At 43.0% G+C, this 19336-nt stretch overlaps 2 protein-coding genes across 4 annotated transcripts in view; one reads left to right on the plus strand and one right to left on the minus strand.

Moving 5' to 3' along the window:
- RHOBTB3 (Rho related BTB domain containing 3) overlaps positions 1–7524 on the minus strand; it is an 82712-nt gene extending 75188 nt beyond the window's left edge. For both annotated transcript variants that reach the window (XM_074994198.1, XM_074994197.1), the window contains exons 1-2: positions 7401–7524; positions 6635–6901 (exon numbers count right to left, since the gene is read on the minus strand). In XM_074994198.1, coding sequence (XP_074850299.1) covers positions 6635–6663 — 29 coding nt within the window. In that variant the 5' untranslated portion in view covers positions 6664–6901; positions 7401–7524. The remainder of the gene's footprint in view (positions 1–6634; positions 6902–7400) is intronic.
- Positions 7525–7715: 191 nt separating this feature from the next.
- LOC142013127 (carnitine O-palmitoyltransferase 2, mitochondrial-like) overlaps positions 7716–19336 on the plus strand; it is a 31163-nt gene continuing 19542 nt past the window's right edge. The window contains exons 1-4 of one of the 2 annotated variants that reach the window (XM_074994199.1): positions 7716–7939; positions 11214–11294; positions 13623–13729; positions 17103–18404. In XM_074994199.1, the coding sequence (XP_074850300.1) occupies positions 7755–7939; positions 11214–11294; positions 13623–13729; positions 17103–18404 (1675 nt within the window). In that variant the 5' untranslated portion in view covers positions 7716–7754. The remainder of the gene's footprint in view (positions 7940–11213; positions 11295–13622; positions 13730–17102; positions 18405–19336) is intronic. The other variant, XM_074994200.1, reaches the window with a different exon arrangement.

Genomic DNA, 19336 nt, shown 5'->3' on the forward strand with positions numbered 1-19336 from the left:
GACATACTGGATTCTTTTATACGTGATTTTTTTCCTCATCTGATCATCTCCCTTCTTCTCTTTCTGACTGAATTCTAGAGAATCTCTATCAAATGGAGTCTCACCTAAGAGAACTCTCTGTCCCATCCACGTGCTTCTCCACACCAATCGGCTTTCCCCCATCTCTTAGTTTAAACACTGCTCTACAACCTTTTTAATGTTTAATGCCAGCAGCCTGGATCCACCTTGGTTTAAGTGGAGTCCATCCTTCATGTATAGGCTCCCCCTACCCCAAAAGCGTCCCAAGTTCCTAATAAATCTAAACCCTTCTTCCCTACACCATCGTCTTATCCACGCATTGAGACTCTGAAGTTCTGCATGCCTACCTGGCCCTGTCCGTGGAACTGGAAGCATTTCTGAGAATGCCACCATAGAAGTCCTGGATTTCAGTCTCCTTCCTAGCAACCTAAAGTTGGCCTCCAGGACATCTCTCCTACCCATCCCTATGTCATTGGTACCTACATGTACCATGACCACCAGCTCCCCCCCACTACTGCATATGTCTGTCTAGAGGTCTCGAAAGATCCGCAACCTTCGCACCAGGCAGGCAAGTCACCATACGGTTGTCCTGGTCAAACCCAACTATCTATATTTCTAATGATCAAATCACCCACTACTCGAACCTGCCTCTTCCTAACAACTGGTGTTCCCTCCCCTGGAGAGGTATCCTCGGTGCAAGAGGATACCATAGCACCCTCTGGAACGAGGGTCCCAACTATGGGATAGTTTCCCTCTGCCCCATTGACTGCTCTCCTTCCCTGAGCCTTTCATCCTCCTTAACAGCATCGGGGCTGTCAGATTGGAGGTGGGACAGCCCTACTACATCCCGGAAAGCCTCATCAACATAGCTCTCTGCCTCCTTTAGCTCCTCCAGTTCAGCCACCCTGGTCTCCAAAGCCCGCACTCGGTCTTTGAGGGCCAGGAGCTCCTTGCATCGAGTGCACACATAAGCCACCCGCCCACAGGGTAGGTAATCATACATATTACACTTGACGCAATAAACAGGATAGCCCTCGCTCTGCTGCTGGTCTTCTGCCTCCATTTCCTCCTCTGATTTAATTTAATTCTATATGGGGTTCTTAAGTAAAAGTTTCAGATGGGGATGTTATAAAAGACTTAAGGACATTAGAAGTAACTAGCTCCCTCTAAGCTCCCTCTCAAAACTCCCACCTGTTAGTGGTCGGCCTGTTTGCAAGAGCCCCGGTCACAAGCGCCCTGGTCGCTTGCCAGCAGGGTTTAAAAGGCTCTGGCCTTCCTGATAGCCCCTCCCTCTGGCTACAGCTCAGCCAATCACCACAGAGGTTTAGATTTCAAACGTAATCAAGGCTCACAGCTTCCAACTACCAGCCTAAGCACACGGCCTTTCAAACAGACAGCTTAGCACTCCAAACAGACAAACACAAGCCTAGAACCCACAAACACCCACACACTCTAGACAGCCACTTACCTGAAGGTGCTGTAGTTTGCCCCCTCCATCAGGAGAGCCCCTCTCAAAAACTTCCACCTTTTAGCGGTCGGCCTGTTCGCAAGAGCCCCGGTGTTTTGAAATTGACTCCCTACCCTAAGAACATACCCATGAAGAAACCTGAAAACAAAGAAATCTAAAGACACAGATAGCTGTAGGCCCATGGCAGAGAGAAAAAAAAAATCAACTCTGCCTTGAAGCATTTTACCTGAAACAGCGATGGGGGATGAAGAATATACTTTGAAGCTATTTTCTTAGCGTATTTGGATTAGCTGGTGTGCTCTATTTTAGCTTCGTAACTTTCTTTGATGTGTTTCATTTGCAATTGCTTAAATCCTGCTTTTTATAACTTATTATCAAGCTGATGGTAAATAATCGTTAGTGGGAGTGTAAGAAGTAATCACTGTGCATCTCTCTTTCACTGATAAAGAGGAAGAAATTAAAAAGCTCTATGTAAGACTTTTATACCGAATAAGAAATTTATTTGAGGGTTTTCTACTCTTTTAGGCTGTGTTCCTGGGTGCTGTCAACAGTCTTACAGCTGAAATCACCCACAGCTGCGCTGGTTCACTGGCTGCATTGCTATGCTAAGGGGCTGTTATCCCAAATCTGTGCCATGGCTGGGGGAGACAAGAGCTTTTGGCCCAGCAACACAAGATAGTGGGGCACCCAGAGGGCAGAGAGCCTGGTTCAGTGGCATAACCAACACACCAGGTGGCAATCCCAATGGGATCTCTGTGATCCAACCCATCACATGGGGGAAGTGTTTAAAAATTTGCCATCGATACTTAGGCTTCAAGCACAGCCTAATATCCTAATGATAGCCGGGGATTCACTGACTGCGGTAAGCACTGAAGCAGGGTGGATGCCAATTCCAGCAGTCCATCATGCAATATAGCGCAAAATGTTTAAAGCAATCTTCCTGGAGTTTTTCTTTCCAATCCCATTTTCTTCTGGTGGGAGCTATCTAATGATCTATCCCAAAAGCTCACTGAAATTTAGTATTGGAATCTCCTCAAACACCTGCTTATGATCTCCTAATTATATTAGCCATTGATGTGCATCAAATTACTATTAACATTAACAAAAATCAATTAAACAATGGTTTTATACAACCAATTTATTTATAGGCATGCCTTGTAAGTTTCATTTAAAGGGAAAATTCACTTATTTCCAGACAAAGCTTGGGTAAATAAACTTGGTTGAGGTTAAATGTAATAAAAGCTTTCCATCCACCTCCCCACTACGTACACAGGCTTAGCAGATTCCGCCCTGTGGTTTGGATTTAATGGTACATCCCCCACATCATCCTTTGGATCTTCACCTGGAATGCCCGAACATTCCCCTTCAACTCCCACCTAGTTAAGAATAGCAGGAATTTAACTATGGGGAAGACTACCACCGGGCTTTCACTTGGCTAAAGAGGTACACCGTAAATCAGCTGTTCCCCAGGTCAGAAATCTCAGCCTGCCTGCCACTAAATTTGGCCAGGTATGAGCCATTCTCATCTTACATATACTTTACCCCTACTTACAGGATGACAAATTAGCTCCCATTTCTGTAATTTAACTGATTATTTACTAACATGAAAGACTGGAAAAAAGACTGCTCCGGGATTCCCTTCAAAGCAAAAAGACCACCACACAAACATATCCATACTAGAAGTCTGAACTCTACAAAGCACAAATGCTCAATTAAGTCCTTGTAAGTCAGATACTAGACCTGAACTTTGTCTATCAAGTATCAAATACTTTTGTTTTGATTTTTCATTTCAAATCAAAGAAACACTGCTCTACCCTGCAGTGAGATAAGAGCCACATAATAGTGCCTCTCAGGCTCAAAGATTTTAGCAGAATTGGAAGAGTTCTCAGATAAAAGGTTCAAGGAAAAAAACAGGATTTTATACATCCCACTTACGTAGTGAACTAAAAAAGCTGTTTTCTTTTATTGTATTGAATTGTGACCAAGAGTTCTTTGTAAAGATTGTGCATTATGGTTATTTATCATCAGATCCAGTCAAATGTTAGAAATGTCACATGCCGCGTAAAGTCACCAGGAACACATCATTTTCAAACCAGAAGCCTCAACTACTGACGCACTATGCACACAAGCCCATTTGACACAAACTATATCCTGTATGATAAATGAGCATCTATAACAGATGAGGTACACTATATCAATGTAATAATTTACAAATCCAAAATCTTATTAGCTCTATTACATACCCCTCAAAGTGTACAGTAGATCACCGACCTACCCAGGGGTTGAGTACTTGCACAATGCTGCGTAAGTCTAATTTCATGCAAACTGGGGGAGTCAGGCACTGGCACAGCAGCACTGAGAGTGGCAAGCTGCTAAGACACTGGCGCTTGGCTGCCTGATGCTCACTGGAGAAAGGAAACTGACCAGCACTGGCATGCTGGTCAGTTTCCCTGACAGACCAGCAGCCTGACTCTTGGCTCTGCCCCTGCTCCTGCCAGGGGCAGCAGCCAAGAGTCAGGCTCTCAGCTGCTGCTACTGATAACAGCAGGGAAACTGACCAGACAGCAGCAGCCCTGCTCCTAGATCCCCTCCTCTTGCAGAGCCAGGAAACTTTCTGGTTTGAAAATGGCATGCTCCTGGTGACTTTAGGTGGCATGTGACATTTCTGACATTTGACTGGATCGGATAATGATAAATAATCATAATGCAGAATCTTTACAAAGGACTTTTGGTCACAATTCAATACAATAAAAGCAAAGAGTTTGTTCAGTTCACTGTACATAAGTGGCATATATAAACCAACTGGTCAGTTTTCTGGCACCAGCAGGTGGACAGGAGCCTGGATCTGCTGCCCTGGTCAGTTTCCCAGCTCTGCAAGCAGAGGGGAGCAGACAGCCTGCCACCTGGCTCCCAGCTCCCCTCCACTGGCTGGAGCCAGGAAACTGACCAGAGTTGCTACCCTGGTCAGTTTTGCCTCTCCTGTCAGTGGTAGCACCTGAGAGTCAGTCTCTCAGCGGCTGCCACCGACAGAAGCAGGGAAACCATTCCTGTCAAGGGCAGTGAGAACCAGGCTGCCTCCCCTGAGAAGATCAGTTTCTCTTCCGGTCGGGGCAGCGACCACTCCTGTAAGGGGCAGCATCTCAGCTGCTGCCGGACAGGAGCCAGGAAACTGATCAGCACAGCTACACCAGTCACTTCCCCTACTCAGACCGGTGAGGAGCTGGTGCCAAGTGCCAGCTCCCCACCACTCAGTCTTCTTAACCCAACATACGTGCAACTCCAGTACGCTTATCTCAGGGGTCCACCTGAGGGCTGTTCTCACTGTGTAGAGAATAATCCTGTTGTCTGTACAATGCCATTGTTCTCTGAGTACTCATGGAAGGGACTCAATTTATTACACATCAAATGAATCTTCTGAAAGTGACTGCATCCATCAATGCATCATACATAAAGCGTGTATTAATTTTTACAGTATTTTAAGGAAAATCATGCATAATCAAAACTAGTATTACATACTTTTTGAAAGAACCTTCACTCACAATTACATACTAGCAATCTGAAAGTTCAAAAAAGCACTTGTCCGTGTACTATGAATGTATTTGAAAATGTCTGTAATGATAGGTGGTGTTTCTAGTCCTCCTAGGAACAATACTTCATACTAAAAAGTAATGAAATGTTACCTCTATGTTCAGCTTCATTCTACTTCAAATTAGTTATATCACAGCATTCAGCCTTTTTGTACTAGACACTGGTCTATTTTAATACTAGTTTGGCATGAAGAAAAATCATATGCTTAGTTTTGAAAATACAGCAAACCCTCCATTTAATGGATGAATGGGGGTGGGGGAGGAGTGTCCATTAGTACCAAATGGTCCATTAAATGCAAGGGTTTACTACCCATGCCACTCTCCCAGCCCCAGTCCCTCCCACAAACACAAAAAATTAACACGCACGTGCCACTCACCAAAGCCACTACTGGAGAAGCCCCTGGACCCCACCCTGGCTCAGGTCCTACCATACAGCTGCCTCACTGTGTAGTGGTGCCCACCGCATGCCACTGCGCAGACCGGCTCATGGCCTGCTGGAACTGCCAGAGAGACTGTGCACTCCCCCCACTAGAGTGCAGTCTGGAGTAGAAATAAGTCTCCCCACTCTTCTATTTCCCTTGGGCCGGGGGGGCCGACAGGGGTGTTAGGATTTTGTCAACCCCAGCAGACTTTGGGAACAATGGATGTCCATTATTCCCGAAATCCACTCAATCAGCAGGTGGACAGGACCAAGGGTCTGTAATATTGAGGGTCTACTGTACAGTTTTAAGTAACATAGAAATTGTCTACTTAGTCCAATCCAGAACCTAGTTTCTTAAGCAGAACTGAGGTCATGTATTCTACAAGACTCAAACTGAGAAAATACCAGTTTCATACAAATAAATTCCTTACACTGTAAAAGGCATCTGACATATCTGCATCATAGTCATGTCAAGCTGTTCAGTCTGGCAATGGAAGCAAAACAATAAATAAATTTATCTATATTTTGTAGCTAGAGCTTGTGTGCGCCAAGAACAGAGAACACTGCAACCTCCAGACACTTGTTCACAGTTGCCAGATTAAAGTAAAATTGTAGAATACTGAGCAAGTCTTTAGCAAAAATTATGAAACAATAACATTTGAGATCATTGACATTTCAAATGGAAATATGCTGGATTGTCACATTTTCACGAATTATTTCTGCTGCTGTAGACACTAGAAAACTGTCAAACAAAAAAATGAACAGAGACTGAAATTCTTGGTTGATGAAGGGAAAACATTGTTTTTGATGTAGAAAAGTACAGCTTAGTCACAGAGGGAGACTGTTTTCCTGAAGGTGCTGGTGCCACCTCCAGTCTTTCACACGCAAAGCCTTTAAGACTCCTTTACTGCAGAGAAAACAAAATTTGGTGCACTTTGGTTAGTGTCTGAGTCTAAAGGAATTCAGAAGAGCTGACATTACTCCTGGTTATCTGATCCTGCATTCTTTATGCACACAAAGCTTTCAATGAAGTCAATGGGAGTTCTAGGTGCACAAGGAACGAATCTCCCAAACATTTATTCAGATGACACATTATTATTAAACAGTTTTTCCCCCTAATGAAATAAAATAAAAGCTTACATCAGGCTTGGTTTTATGGAGTCTGCCATCAGGAATGTTCTTCAGCTATAAATGTGTCAGAAACCAAGCGGCAGCCTTTCCTTTCTTCAGATTTGTATTGACACAAATGTCCGAAATTCTAACTCAAGCTTGGGAACACCAGAGCTGGAGAACTAAAATAGCACCGTGGGTTAAAGCTCTGGACCAGGGATAAGTTCCATGCAGGTCAGCAGAATCACACCTACGCAGAGCCCCTCAGGGCGGGAGCGAAGCTGGTGTGCCTCTCATCTTTGTTTTGAAAAAAAGAGATGGTTTTAGCAGGCAAAGCAAAACAGCCCTGCCTCCAAGTAACAACATACTAATCGCTGGAGAACCAATACCAGCACCAGAAACGCTTCACTTGGCGAGGCCCAGACTGCTGGGCTGGGAGCTCTGGCAGGCCAAAAGGAGTGCGAGGTCCTGAGCCACCAGCCCAGCCTCGACGAAATCCAGAGGCGGTCTGGTACACAACGGCCCTTTCACGCCACCCGGCGCCTGCCCCTCCAGGGGCTGCGACCCTAGCCCCGGCCCGCGCAGAACCGGGACCCAGGAACCTCAGCGCGCAGCTTCGCCGCAGCCGAAGACGCAGGGAGGCGCCGCGGCCAACGTTCAGGCCGAGTTGCTAAGCAATTGAAATCCCCCCACCCGTGCCTGACAACCTCTAAGCCCACCCCCCTCAGCTACAGGCGCCCGAAGGCCAGCGTCGCAGCGAGCACAGCCCGGGTACCTCGCCAGCGTCCCCTCGTACCTGCGGGCTCCGAACACGCTGCTGCGTCGCGTCGCGTCGCGCTCCCCTCCCACAACACAACGCGCTGCGCTCCCGCACAGGCTCCTCCCCTCCCCACGCGCGGGAACCACAATAGACTTTCTAGAGCATTCTCCGACCTTCCTCCCGCTCTTTCCCTCCCTTTGTTCTGGACATACTGGTTATAGGGCGCCGCCGCGCAGGCGCACAAATTGATCCCTTTGCGCAGGCGTATGCTTACTCCTTCAACCGTCACGCCGGCTCGTCGCGTTGTCTGTCGTGTAGTAGCGCAGCCGTTGGCAGTAACTGCCGTTTCGCTCCCACCACTGCCCTGCCCTTGGGGGGCTGCAGTGAAACATGCTCCGGACCTGGCTCGCTTTCGGCAGCGGCGTCCTACTCCAGCGGCCGGGGCCCGTTGGGCGCCGCGGGTACTGGCGGACCGTGGGGCTGACCGAGGGCATCGTCTCGGAGCTGGATACGGACCATCACTTCGTGCACAGGAGCACGATCCCCACCATGCACTTCCAGGACAGCCTGCCCAGGTGCTGCCCCGGGGCCCGGTGGGCAGCCCGGCGCTCTGGAACGGGGAGAGGCTGCTGCGGCTCTCGGGCAAACTCTCGTTGGCTTCCCGGCTCCACTAGCCCGAGATCCGCTCTCGCGCCTCTGGCCCTACCCCCGTCACCTGCCCCGATAGGTACAACTCAGGCACACGTGTGCTCCACAGCAGTGACAATTACCCATGGGCCGGGGACCCCGAGCTGCCGGCAGGTTTCATAGGGTCGTCTCCCCCCGTGGTCAGAATTACACTCGTGGGGGCTCCGGGCAGAATGTTGAAGCTACTGTGTTGGAAGGTAAAATCAAAGGACCTGCCACCCTGGGCTGGAGCCAACGTCCAGGCAGTGTAGCTTGGTAGGGGGTCACTATGGCATATGGTCCCCACAGCTGCCCTTGTTGTTAGCCTTCAAAGCTGTTCCTTGGCTTTTATATACAGAAGCCAGTCACTGTGGCATGAGTGGGCTGTTAAGTGGCTTGGTTTTTTTTTTTAATGTCAGGTTCATGGGTCCTCAGAAAGAAAAAGGTTGAGAACTTTTGTTCTAGAGCGGCCAGGACATGAGCTGACACTAATGTGGCCCAGGCCCTTCTAAAGCCCTCCTTGCAAATAATGGACAGGTGCTGCAATCCTTGGCTTAGGGCAGAACATCTATGCTCAGAGTGCCCAGAAGTACAAGTCTGCACCTGTCTTGGAGCTGCAGAAGTGTTCAAGTTACACATTAGATATGGAGCCCTTACATACCCCCTGCCTCCCTGGTCATTCAGAATTGACTTCAAGAATCTGATTAAGAAATAATCTTCCCATTAAAATACCCTTTTTCCCAGTTTAATTTAGTAGTTGGCAAATGTCCCAGTGCTTCAGGGTTTACATCTATTATTCAAAAAAAAAGAAACCCTAATTTGTATTTTTCTCATCCACATAAAATTTTCCTTTTTCAGTCTAAACTGAAGTGTTGGCCTATATAGGTATGTCTCTGATAGACTTAAAAGAAATCTAGAGTTGATGTGTATCAGCTAACCCAGGCTATTGAGCTATTTAATTTTGGTCTAAATGCTCAGGTAAGAACCCAAGCCCAAACATTTATACTGCAACTAAATGGCCCAAACCCCACAAGCCTGAGTCATGGCTGGGTGTTTAATTGCAGTAGAGATATACCTTGTGATGTATGTTAAATAGTATTTGCTTTTCACCAACATCTCTTTCAATTGAAAATATAAATATACTTACATTCCACATCTGCTGACTAGTGTGGAATATGACCAAAACAACCAAGAAACGCTAACATAGGACCTTGCCGTTCAGTAGTGCTGCAGTTAGGTCAGAATATATACGTCTCCTTGTTCCTGTGTCATGCTACACAAGGTTAAGATTTGTTGTCTATTGTACATGTTCAAGAGTGATTTTTTTGTTTTCAGCCTCTCAAATGTTGCCAAAGCTAGTAAACAGTTCCTTAAATAGGATATATTGCATGCATATTTTGTAGGTAGTTATGGGCAACGTTTTTAATTATTAGTATCCAAAAAGAGTCAGAACAAAACAGGAAAACTGTTATGACCATGCTGCCCATTCTGTAAATTGTCAGCTTAAATTTATGGAGTATATATAGTAGGCTCATGCCTAGGACTCTAGCTCTTTGATTTAAGTGATGGTGCCAGATGATCAACTTTAATAAAAAATTGTATTTAGTACTGATAAATAGTGAAGAAAATCTTGAAAACACAAACTGTAACTCCTTGAGAGGCTCATATTTGATGCATTCTCTTGCTTTTAAGAGCTCCTAATTGTGAGAGGAAAACACTGCCCCATTCACATGTTGCTTTGTGAAGTGGCCTGCCAATACTATCACAACAAAACAAAAAAGCAGTCAAGTAGCACTTTAAAGACTAACAAAGTAATTTATTAGATGAGCTTTCGTGGGACAGACCCACCATGAAAGCTCACCTAATAAATTATTTTGTTAGTCTTTAAAGTGCTACTTGACTGCTTTTTTTTCTTTTGATAGTATATAAACTAGCATGGCTTTCTCTCTGTTACTATCACAACAAAAGAGTCTGTGTGCAGGCCTGTACTGATACCATCTCATCATGACTGTTGGGATGCTGTCAGATGGGAATTTTGTACAGAGAATTTAGTATGGGCACAGCCAGATTCCAGGACAAACCTCAGCCATCTAGAAAGGAAAATATTGTGATCCAGAAGGTTAGGGAGTCCCAGACTACCCAATTAGAATGATGGGCCATCCAATAGTCCACTTACCAGTCTCGTACATAGTTGGCTCCTTTCACTACCTCCCTCCCAAACGAGGGATAAGGCCACAGGTCAGGTGACATTTCCACTGTGCTGAAACTGGGTGAAGTAGGGGTGGGGTATTTCTAGATTCCTACAGTACTTTAATCTGGTTCTGCAAACATTCTGGTAACATTCTTTGGGCCCACTGACCTAAAGCATTATCTGCAGAGTGGAATCCCACAGAGATTCTTTGCAAACAGTGTTTGTAGAAACCCTCTCTGTGGCCTCCCTGCAAACCATAATCAGACTTGCTTAATAGTATACAAATTTTCAAGGTCTTGTTATTGCAAAATGTAATTACCTAAACAAATGCATCAGTGATGAAATAATGTAAAAATATATATAAGATAAATAAAACTTAACTATGTAGCAGTTAGCAAAATGAAATTGGTATTGGGTAGCAATAAAATGGGATATTCTCTTCAGGAACAAGTAGAGGCTTTCGGTTTAAAATGTGATTCTTGTTATAAAAATTTATTTGTTCAAAGTTATACGCTGTAGTTGTGATTGTATTGTTTGTATTACTGTAGAATCTAAGAACCCTAGTCATAAACTAGGAAACTCATGCTAGGTACAGTGCAAAAAGAACAAAAACGTACTAAATTAATAGTTATTTCAGCGCAAATCTCAAATACTTTCTGTAATCGGAATTATTTGAGATTATAGCCTCACCATTTAAAAAAATTATGTAAATCCAGCCCTTTAATGTGGGGAACATATATCTTAAGTTTCTTCTCTCAGTTTCTGTCTCCACTGTCTTTTCTCAACTCCCATTACTACCCTGATTCCCCCAGGTTTGCTGTCAGAACAGCATTAATCTCCCATTCAAGAGGCTTTTATTAGTCACGTAGCAGATTTTGTGGATGCAGTGCCACACATTTTTATGGATTTGTATGTTTTTATTGCTCTCCTCTATTAATAAATATATGTTGTATATATATTTAATAGTTTTTGTAAAAATTCTGCACTTCTAGATTACCTGTTCCAAAATTGGAGGAGTCAATCAGGAGATACTTGGCTGCTCAGAAACCTCTACTGGATGATGATCATTACAGGTATAAAAATGATATGGAATAGGAGCATTTAAATGAAGACCAGACTGGCTATTAGAATTCGTACTCATCTTTAAACTTGGTATGCAAGTTCCAAGCATAGCATTACTATTTTCACAATATCCCATTAACATGATTGCTTTGTTTTTTGAGGTTTGATTTTTTTTACTGAAAAGTCATGTTGCTTTAAAAAAAAATTAAAGCATTTTGTGATTCCATATTTATTGGCTCAGTCCAGATCAGATAATTTGCTCACTTTTCAAATAAAAATAATTCTAAATGTCATCCCACGTGTTCTCACTAAATTTTAAGGATGATCTGTAGTGTTTTTGTGACTTAAAGCCAATAATAAGGTTTCAGCTATCTAGTTTGCCATCAGTCCTTTGATGTGTCACAAGTGCAACTGAGGATGAAGCTTGACAATTGGAACTTGCATTCTTAAATGTCTGTGGCTATGTCTACGCTACAGTGATTTGTTGACAGAAGTTACTGTTGGAAGAGATCTTCCAGCAGAACTTCTGTCGACAGATCGCAACCACACACAAAAGCGGATTTGAAGAGCAATCTGCTCTGTCCACAGAGAGCAGCCACACTCCCCAGCCGCTCTCTGAACAGTATGGCCAACCAGAAGCTCAACAAACAGCTGCCTGGTGAACCAGAAGCCCTGTCTGTCAATAGAGGCACCCCATCAACCCCATTTTTTTCTTGACAAACTGTCGTCAAAGGCATTATTCCTCATCGCAGAAAGGCAGAATGCTTTTGGCAGAAGTGCCAAATTTTGTCAATAAACTGCCCACAAAAATGTTGTGTGTAGATAATCCATGGCTTTTGTCGACAAAAGTCACATTTTGTCTCAAAACCCTCTGGTGTAGACATAGCCTGTAGGACTAGAGTATTTTCTTGGAACCCTAAATATGAAGAAAGAGTTCCCAATCTAATGTTTAACTTTTAATAGGAGGTTCAGGCTCAGCAAGGGTTTTCCTATGTCCCCTTCCTTATTGAAATTATTCTACAAGTAGGTCATTCAAGGCCCACATCTCTTGTGCTGTGGCTTGTGAATCAAGTAGGAAGGGACATCTCATTACTACTCAGAAATTTGTGCCCTTGAGATATAATTAGTCACATTCTGCAGTATCTCCTATCTATTCTTCTGCTGTTGAATAGGGAGAGGCTCTCATCCTTCAAGTTGAGCAGTGGGGTAGAATTTGAAGTCAGGAAGAGCTTGCAGCATTAGCATGACATTCTTTAATCAATTCATTCCATAATGGCAAGAATGAAAAACGTCAGAATCCTGAACAGAAAATTAGGTAACTCTTCCTAGCACTAGATTTAGTTCAGGAAGAAGCAAGAGCTGACCTATGTTATAACGGCAGCAGTGTTTCCTTTTTCAGACCCTAATTATTCTATTAAAAAAATTAGGAGATGCTCCTTTCAACTATACAACTTCATTAAAAGTCAAGATTTTTCCAGAAAAGACTAGGTACTTTTTTCATTCATTAGTGGACAGAAGAATAGTTCTCATTGTTCTGTGTGGATCTTTGCACACACACACAAGCCCCACTGACGTCAGAGGGGCTCTAGTAGTACAGTGGCCTGCTAATATGGAATTGCAGGATTGCGATCAGTGTTCCCTGTAAGCTGTGCATTTGTTCAGTCACTCAGGAGAGATTCAGATGCCATCCAGCTAAGTAGCAGAGTACCCACAGCTAGGTTTTTGTTTCTACTGGTGGTACATGTGCACATGCCACAGTGCACATTGAAAATTTATTCCACACGTGGATGGAAATGATTAGAGGGAACATTGACTCATACGATAGTTACTTAATTGTATCAGACCACTGAAGCTGTGGTTCATGGACCAGTGGAACTAGGTGCCTTAATCTGTACATTAAAAGGAATCAGTGTTAGTCCCCAGTGTAATTTCTGTGTTGGTGCTGTAATACAGCTATAATTCTTATGCAGTAAACCCCTGATAAGCACAATTTCAATTTGCACTTAACTCATGTTAACGCGAGTTAAGTGCAAATTGGAAGGCCACTTCTTCTTCCCGACTCCCCGACCTGCATGAAATTCAAGTTACACAAGGGTGCTCAGGAGCGCAACCCTCACATAACTCAGGGGTCCACTGTATTGTCAAAGCATGTTGGGGCCCCAAACAAGGACCTGCGCCACACTGGTTCCTATTTTAAAGAATTTACAATCTAATTACACAATGAGCCTCAAAGTAAAGTTGTACTAAACATTTTTACTGTAGAAAAAGTATATTAATGAAATACTAGAATTAGCAATTACTGTGAAAAGTGTATAATAAACTGTTTTTCAATACTATAGAAACACTGAGAGAATTGCAAGAGAGTTTGAAAAAGAAGAAGGCAGAAAGTTACAACAAGCTCTTGTTGAATTAGATAAAAAGAATAAGCATACAAGTTATATATCAGGTTTGTGTTCTAGTTTATTACTACTGTTAAAGTTCTGATATTCAGTTACCTATCAGAATCATTAATCTCTCTTGAAACTTATTAGAGAGCTTGGGTTTCTTTTCCTGCTGGATCTGCGTGGCAATTGCTGTGCTTCCATTGAAATAAACTACAGGTTGAACCTCTCTCTCCCAGCACTCTCGGGACCTGACAGGTGCTGAATGAGAGAATTTGTTGGAACATGGGAGGTCGATATTGTCTAGCACATTACCAATACTTCCAATGCTTACTAGGCTCTTAGAAGACATGTAAGGGTAAATTACAGCTAAGTAACAGCACAAAGCAATGAGAGCCAGGATTGATGGCTGTAAAATTTTATGGGCCTGTGGGAAACTTGGTCACACGCATAACAAGTGGTCGTCTGGCTAACTGAAATGCTGGATTAAGAATGTTGCGAGACGAGGTTCAAGCTGTAGTATCAAGTGTGAGTCTTCCAGACTTTTCAGTTCTGATTTGGCTTAGTAGCAAACCTCCAACTTTCCTTGTTAATTTAAAACATTTTAGTTTGAATTTGGTATTTCCTTCACCTCCTGATGGTAGGCATTTACTCTCTCAGGTACTAGGAAAAAGGGCAAAAATAAGTACCCCCACCGAAAATCACTGTCTCAGTTCCGTCTAATCAGAGAATTGATTTTTGACCCATTCCCTAAATTAGTTGCTCAGGGGGAAAAAAAGAAAGTCTGGATAAGACTACAAATCATTAGGATGCTTTGGCATATGACGTTTAGGGGTAAACTATTGAATATTATATAGATGTCAAGTATAAAATTCAAATATACTATTTTGTTTGTACTCTTTACTGCCTTTTTATAATACATAAAGACTGATTCAGACTCTTTCCCAAACAAGATGTTTGTTAATGATATTTTTGCTTGTTTACTTTTGAAATATCAGGGATATTGTTTCATTTCCTTCTCTTTGGCAAAGTCCTAAATCATGATAGGGGGAACACAATTTGAATTAAAGCTTTATTTAACATCATTATTCAGGTCCTTCAAACATATAGCCAGGATCCTCCAACAAAGAGTGGGAAAAAAGGATATGAAATGTCAAATATTAAAAGCATGCAGAATCATAGAATAATAGAACTGGAAGGAATCTTATGAGGTTATCATGTCTGGTCCCCTGGTCTCATGGCAGGACTAAGCACCAAATAGACAGGGTTGGCAATATTTTTTTTTTTGGCGGGGTGGGGAGGTACTCCAAGATTTCAGTAGGTAGCCAAATACTTCACTTTTTTATGGAGGGAGTGCAGGATCTAGAGTAGAAGTTAGGTGCAGAAGGGAGCTCAGAGTAGGGGACTGGGGTTCAGGGAGAAGGTGTGGTGTCTAAGAGAGGGTGACCTGGACAGGATATTGGTTTGCAAGATCTGGGAAGGGGTATGAGTGTAGGAGAGGATTCTGGCCTAGAGGAGGGGTGTAGGAGAGAGAGCATAGAATCTGGGAAGGAGTTATGACCAGGGGCAGTGGAAGTTGGTGTCAGGGAGCCAGAAGCAGACTCTGCCAGGAGGTGCTTAACTAGGTGGCTCCTGGCCAGCAGCCCAGCAGGACTCTCAGGCTGGCTTCCTGCCAGACACAGGCCCACACAACTCAGTGCCTGACTGCTCCATGTACCTGTGTCACACATTGAGGAAGTGGGAGGAAAGGCATAGAGTGTCACATGGCACAACTAGCCACTTTGAATGTCATAAGGCTGCTCCCTGCCTGAGGACCCTGGCATGGTGGGCCACAGGTTGAATTCAAAGTCTTGACAGGCATGTTTTGCAAACCCCTCATGTACAACATCCCTGAAAGATGTTTGTCTAATCAGCTCTTAAAAATTTCCAGTGATGATTTCACACCTTCCCTTGGCAATTATGCCAGTTCTAAATCACCCTGATAAGTTTTTCTTAATGTTCATTGTAAACTTCCCTTGCAGCAATGTAAGCCCATTGCTTCTTATCCATCTAATTGAAAGGCATGAGTGACAAAGCAGGTTTTTGCTGATTACATAACAAACTACCTTTCATCATTCATCTCTAAATATTGTGCTGAAAATAATCTGGATAACAAATGTCTGCTGATCCTCAATGATGTTCCCAGTCACCCTATCAATGTAGAAAACAATAGTATTAACGTTCGAATGGGTTTTTTTGCCCCCAAGTATCACTTCCATTCTTCAGCCAATAGATCAAGGTGTCATTGCTACATTTAAAGCTTGCTATCTGCAACTGGTGATAAGGTATCTCATGTCTGCATTAGACAGAGTAGACAAACCAACAGTTGTGGAAGAACTACAACATCAAGATGACTATAGAAAATATCACATCTGCCTGGAATAAAATTACTCAAAGTATCCTGAATGGTGTTTGGAAAACGGGATTGCTGAAGTATGTTCATGATTTCCATGGTTTTGAAAGTGAAGTGAAAGACATTCAAATTCTGTTGTACAGTTGGCAACTGAAGCAGGATTCAGTGAGGTAGACACAGGTGGTGTTCAAGACCTGTTATTGTCACCCAGTGAAGAATTCACGTATGAAAAAGTAATTCAGCTGGATGCAGAAAAGTTATCAGAGAAGGAGGAGGAAGAATCGGATGAACCACAAAAAACACTGAACACTAAAACACTCAACATTTTTCAATGCATTGGAAGCAGCTACACAAATTCTTGATGACAACAATCCAAACTCACTACAGACTTCAGCACACAAGCTACAAATTTATGCAGTTGTTCAATGCTGTCAGGAGTTGTACAACAGGAAAAATAGGGCTGCAGTACAAACTTCAATTCTGTCATTTTTTCAACCCTCATCCTCGTCACCTCCTCCTAAACCATCATCACCGTCAGCTGATCCTCAACCTTCAACCTCGAAAGCTGAAGATAAAACCCCAATTAAGGAGTTTGAAGTCACTACAGAGCTACTTCTGAGGATGATGCAGGTGATCGCACGGAACTTGTGTCAACACCACCTTCTTCACCACTATCTAAGAATTGGCTAGTGGTAATAAATGTCTTTTAAAACGCAATGAAGTAGCACTGTTCTTATTTTTATGATTGTATACTATTGTCACGTGGGGGAATATTAAGTGATTTTTTTGAGAGTTGGGAATCAGTCAGAATTTTTTACATTGAAATTAATGGGAATTTCATTTTCAGTTTATGAATTTTCACCTTACAAACATTTTTATGGGATGAATTACATTCATAAATCAAGGGATAGGTGTATACTAATTAGAAACAAACAGTTCTATAACATATGAGATGCTATATGCAAATATGTTTTTATAAAAATATATTTGTATATCAAAATGCTAAAATTTATTTTACTAATATACTTCTTTTTTTTTTCTTCTAGATCCCTGGTTTGATATGTATCTCTCTGCCAGAGACCCTGTTGTTCTAACCTTCAACCCATTTGTTTCTTTAAATCCTGATCCAAAAGAAGGATACAACAGCCAGGTAGTAAGGGCAACAAATCTGGTAGTATCATCAATAAAATTTCTTAACTCCCTAAAGAATGAGTGTTTACGGCCAGATATCTATTATGTCAATCCAAAATGGAGTCAAAGTAGGCCCTTCAAAAACTTCATCCGCCTTCTTCCAACCTCTGTGTCTTGGTATGGAGCATATATGGTAAATGCATATCCCTTAGATATGTCACAATATAAGCGTCTCTTCAACAGTTCCAGAATTCCTAAATTAAACAAAGATGAACTGTTTACAAATGAACAGGGAAGACATTTGTTGGTGATGCGAAATGGACATTTTTATGTTTTTGATGTTTTGGATCCTTTTGGTAATATTCTGCATCCATCTGAAATACAGGCTCACTTAATTTATATTCTGCAAGATGCAGATCACTTGCCTGAGTTTTCCTTTTGCTATCTTACAACTGAAGAGAGGAATACTTGGGCAGCCATAAGACAACAGCTTCTCGAAGCGGGCAATGAAGACAACTTACAAAAAATTGATAGTGCAGTGTTTTGCCTCTGCTTAGATAATATTTGCCCAAAGGATGATATTGAGCTGTCACATTGTATGCTTCATGGACAAGGTTTTAATCGCTGGTTTGACAAATCCTTTAGTCTGATTATCACTAGTGATGGCACTGCAGGGATAAATTTTGAGCATTCTTGGGGAGATGGAGTTGCTGTCCTTCGTTTTGTTAACGAAGTATATAGAAACAGTACAAGACACCCAGCTATCGTACCACAGTCTGATCCTGCTGCATTATGCCCTGCTAAGTGTGAGAGACTGGAGTTCAGATTGAATGAGTCGATCCAATCTGCTATAAATGCTGCACGTATGAAATTTGATGAAACAGTTGAAAAACTTTCTGTGAAAAGGTTTGAATTTAAAAAGTATGGAAAAGAATTTTTAGTGAAACAAAAGCTGAGTCCAGATGCTGTTTTTCAACTTGCATGTCAGATAACTGCTTATCGGCTGTTTGGAAAAATAGTTTCTTCTTACGAAGCATGTAGCACTGCTGCTTTTAAACATGGCCGCACAGAAACTATTCGACCCACATCATTACTAACAAAACAGTGTTCACTTGCATTTGTTGAAGAACGAAGCAAACACAGTGTATCAGAATTGAGAAATATGATTGATGAATGTTCAAAATATCACAGACGGTTGCAAATGGAAGCTGCATTAGGTTAGTTCCATGCCAGTGTGGTGGTCTGCTTCTTCTAAGTGTTGTGATACCTGAAGTCCTCTTTAGAGGGGTTTGTTAGGATTCCAGTATAGTGATAGGCAACCACAAATTGTGAGTGGGCTGCGTGAGTGGTTCTCTTTCACCTTCGTGGGCAATAGAAGCCTGCGGCCCGCTGGGGTTTCACCTGTGGTCATGTGGCTCCCCCTCCTGCCATGTACATCTCATGCACACACTTACCTGCTCCACCACTCCCTCCCAGTGCTTTTGTAGCATAAACTCACCATACTTGCGGTCTGTCCCCATTTCTCCGCACCCTCCCAGAACTAGAAGAGGAAGTTACTCACCTTGTGCAGTAACAATGGTTCTTCAATATGTGTCCCCCTATGGATGCTCCACTGTAGGTGTATATGTACCCCTGCACCTCTAATCGGAGATTTTTGGTAGTAGTGTCCCTTGAGCCCACACATGTGCTCTCCTGCGCACATGGTCTGCCTTAAGGCTGTCCAGCACTTCTAGCACTGCCCTCATTTCCTTCTCTACCTCAGAGCCCTATGGCAAACTCCAAAGTCAAGGGGAGGAGGGTGGGTTGTGGAGCACCCATAGGAACACACATCTTGAAGAACCATTGTTACTGCACAAAATGAGTAACTTCCTCCTTTTCTTCTTCAAGTAGTATCTCTATGGGTACTCAACATTGGAGGCTGGGAATTCTGAACGGAGTCTTAGTATGTCGAGTACTATCAAGTCAAAGAGGCATTAGGAGCCAAATCTTCATGGATCACAATGTTCTGTGAGTGTGTAAGCAGACATATAAGTATTACCCTATAGACTGCTGAGATAGGAATATCTGTAAGGAATGTGACCATGGTATAAATTGCCATCATCGAGAGCATATGGACCCAGAATGGAAACATGCTGTGTCCTTGCTGACA

The sequence above is a fragment of the Carettochelys insculpta genome, chromosome 5 (assembly GCF_033958435.1).
Source record: "Carettochelys insculpta isolate YL-2023 chromosome 5, ASM3395843v1, whole genome shotgun sequence".
NCBI classification, from domain to species: domain Eukaryota; kingdom Metazoa; phylum Chordata; order Testudines; family Carettochelyidae; genus Carettochelys; species Carettochelys insculpta.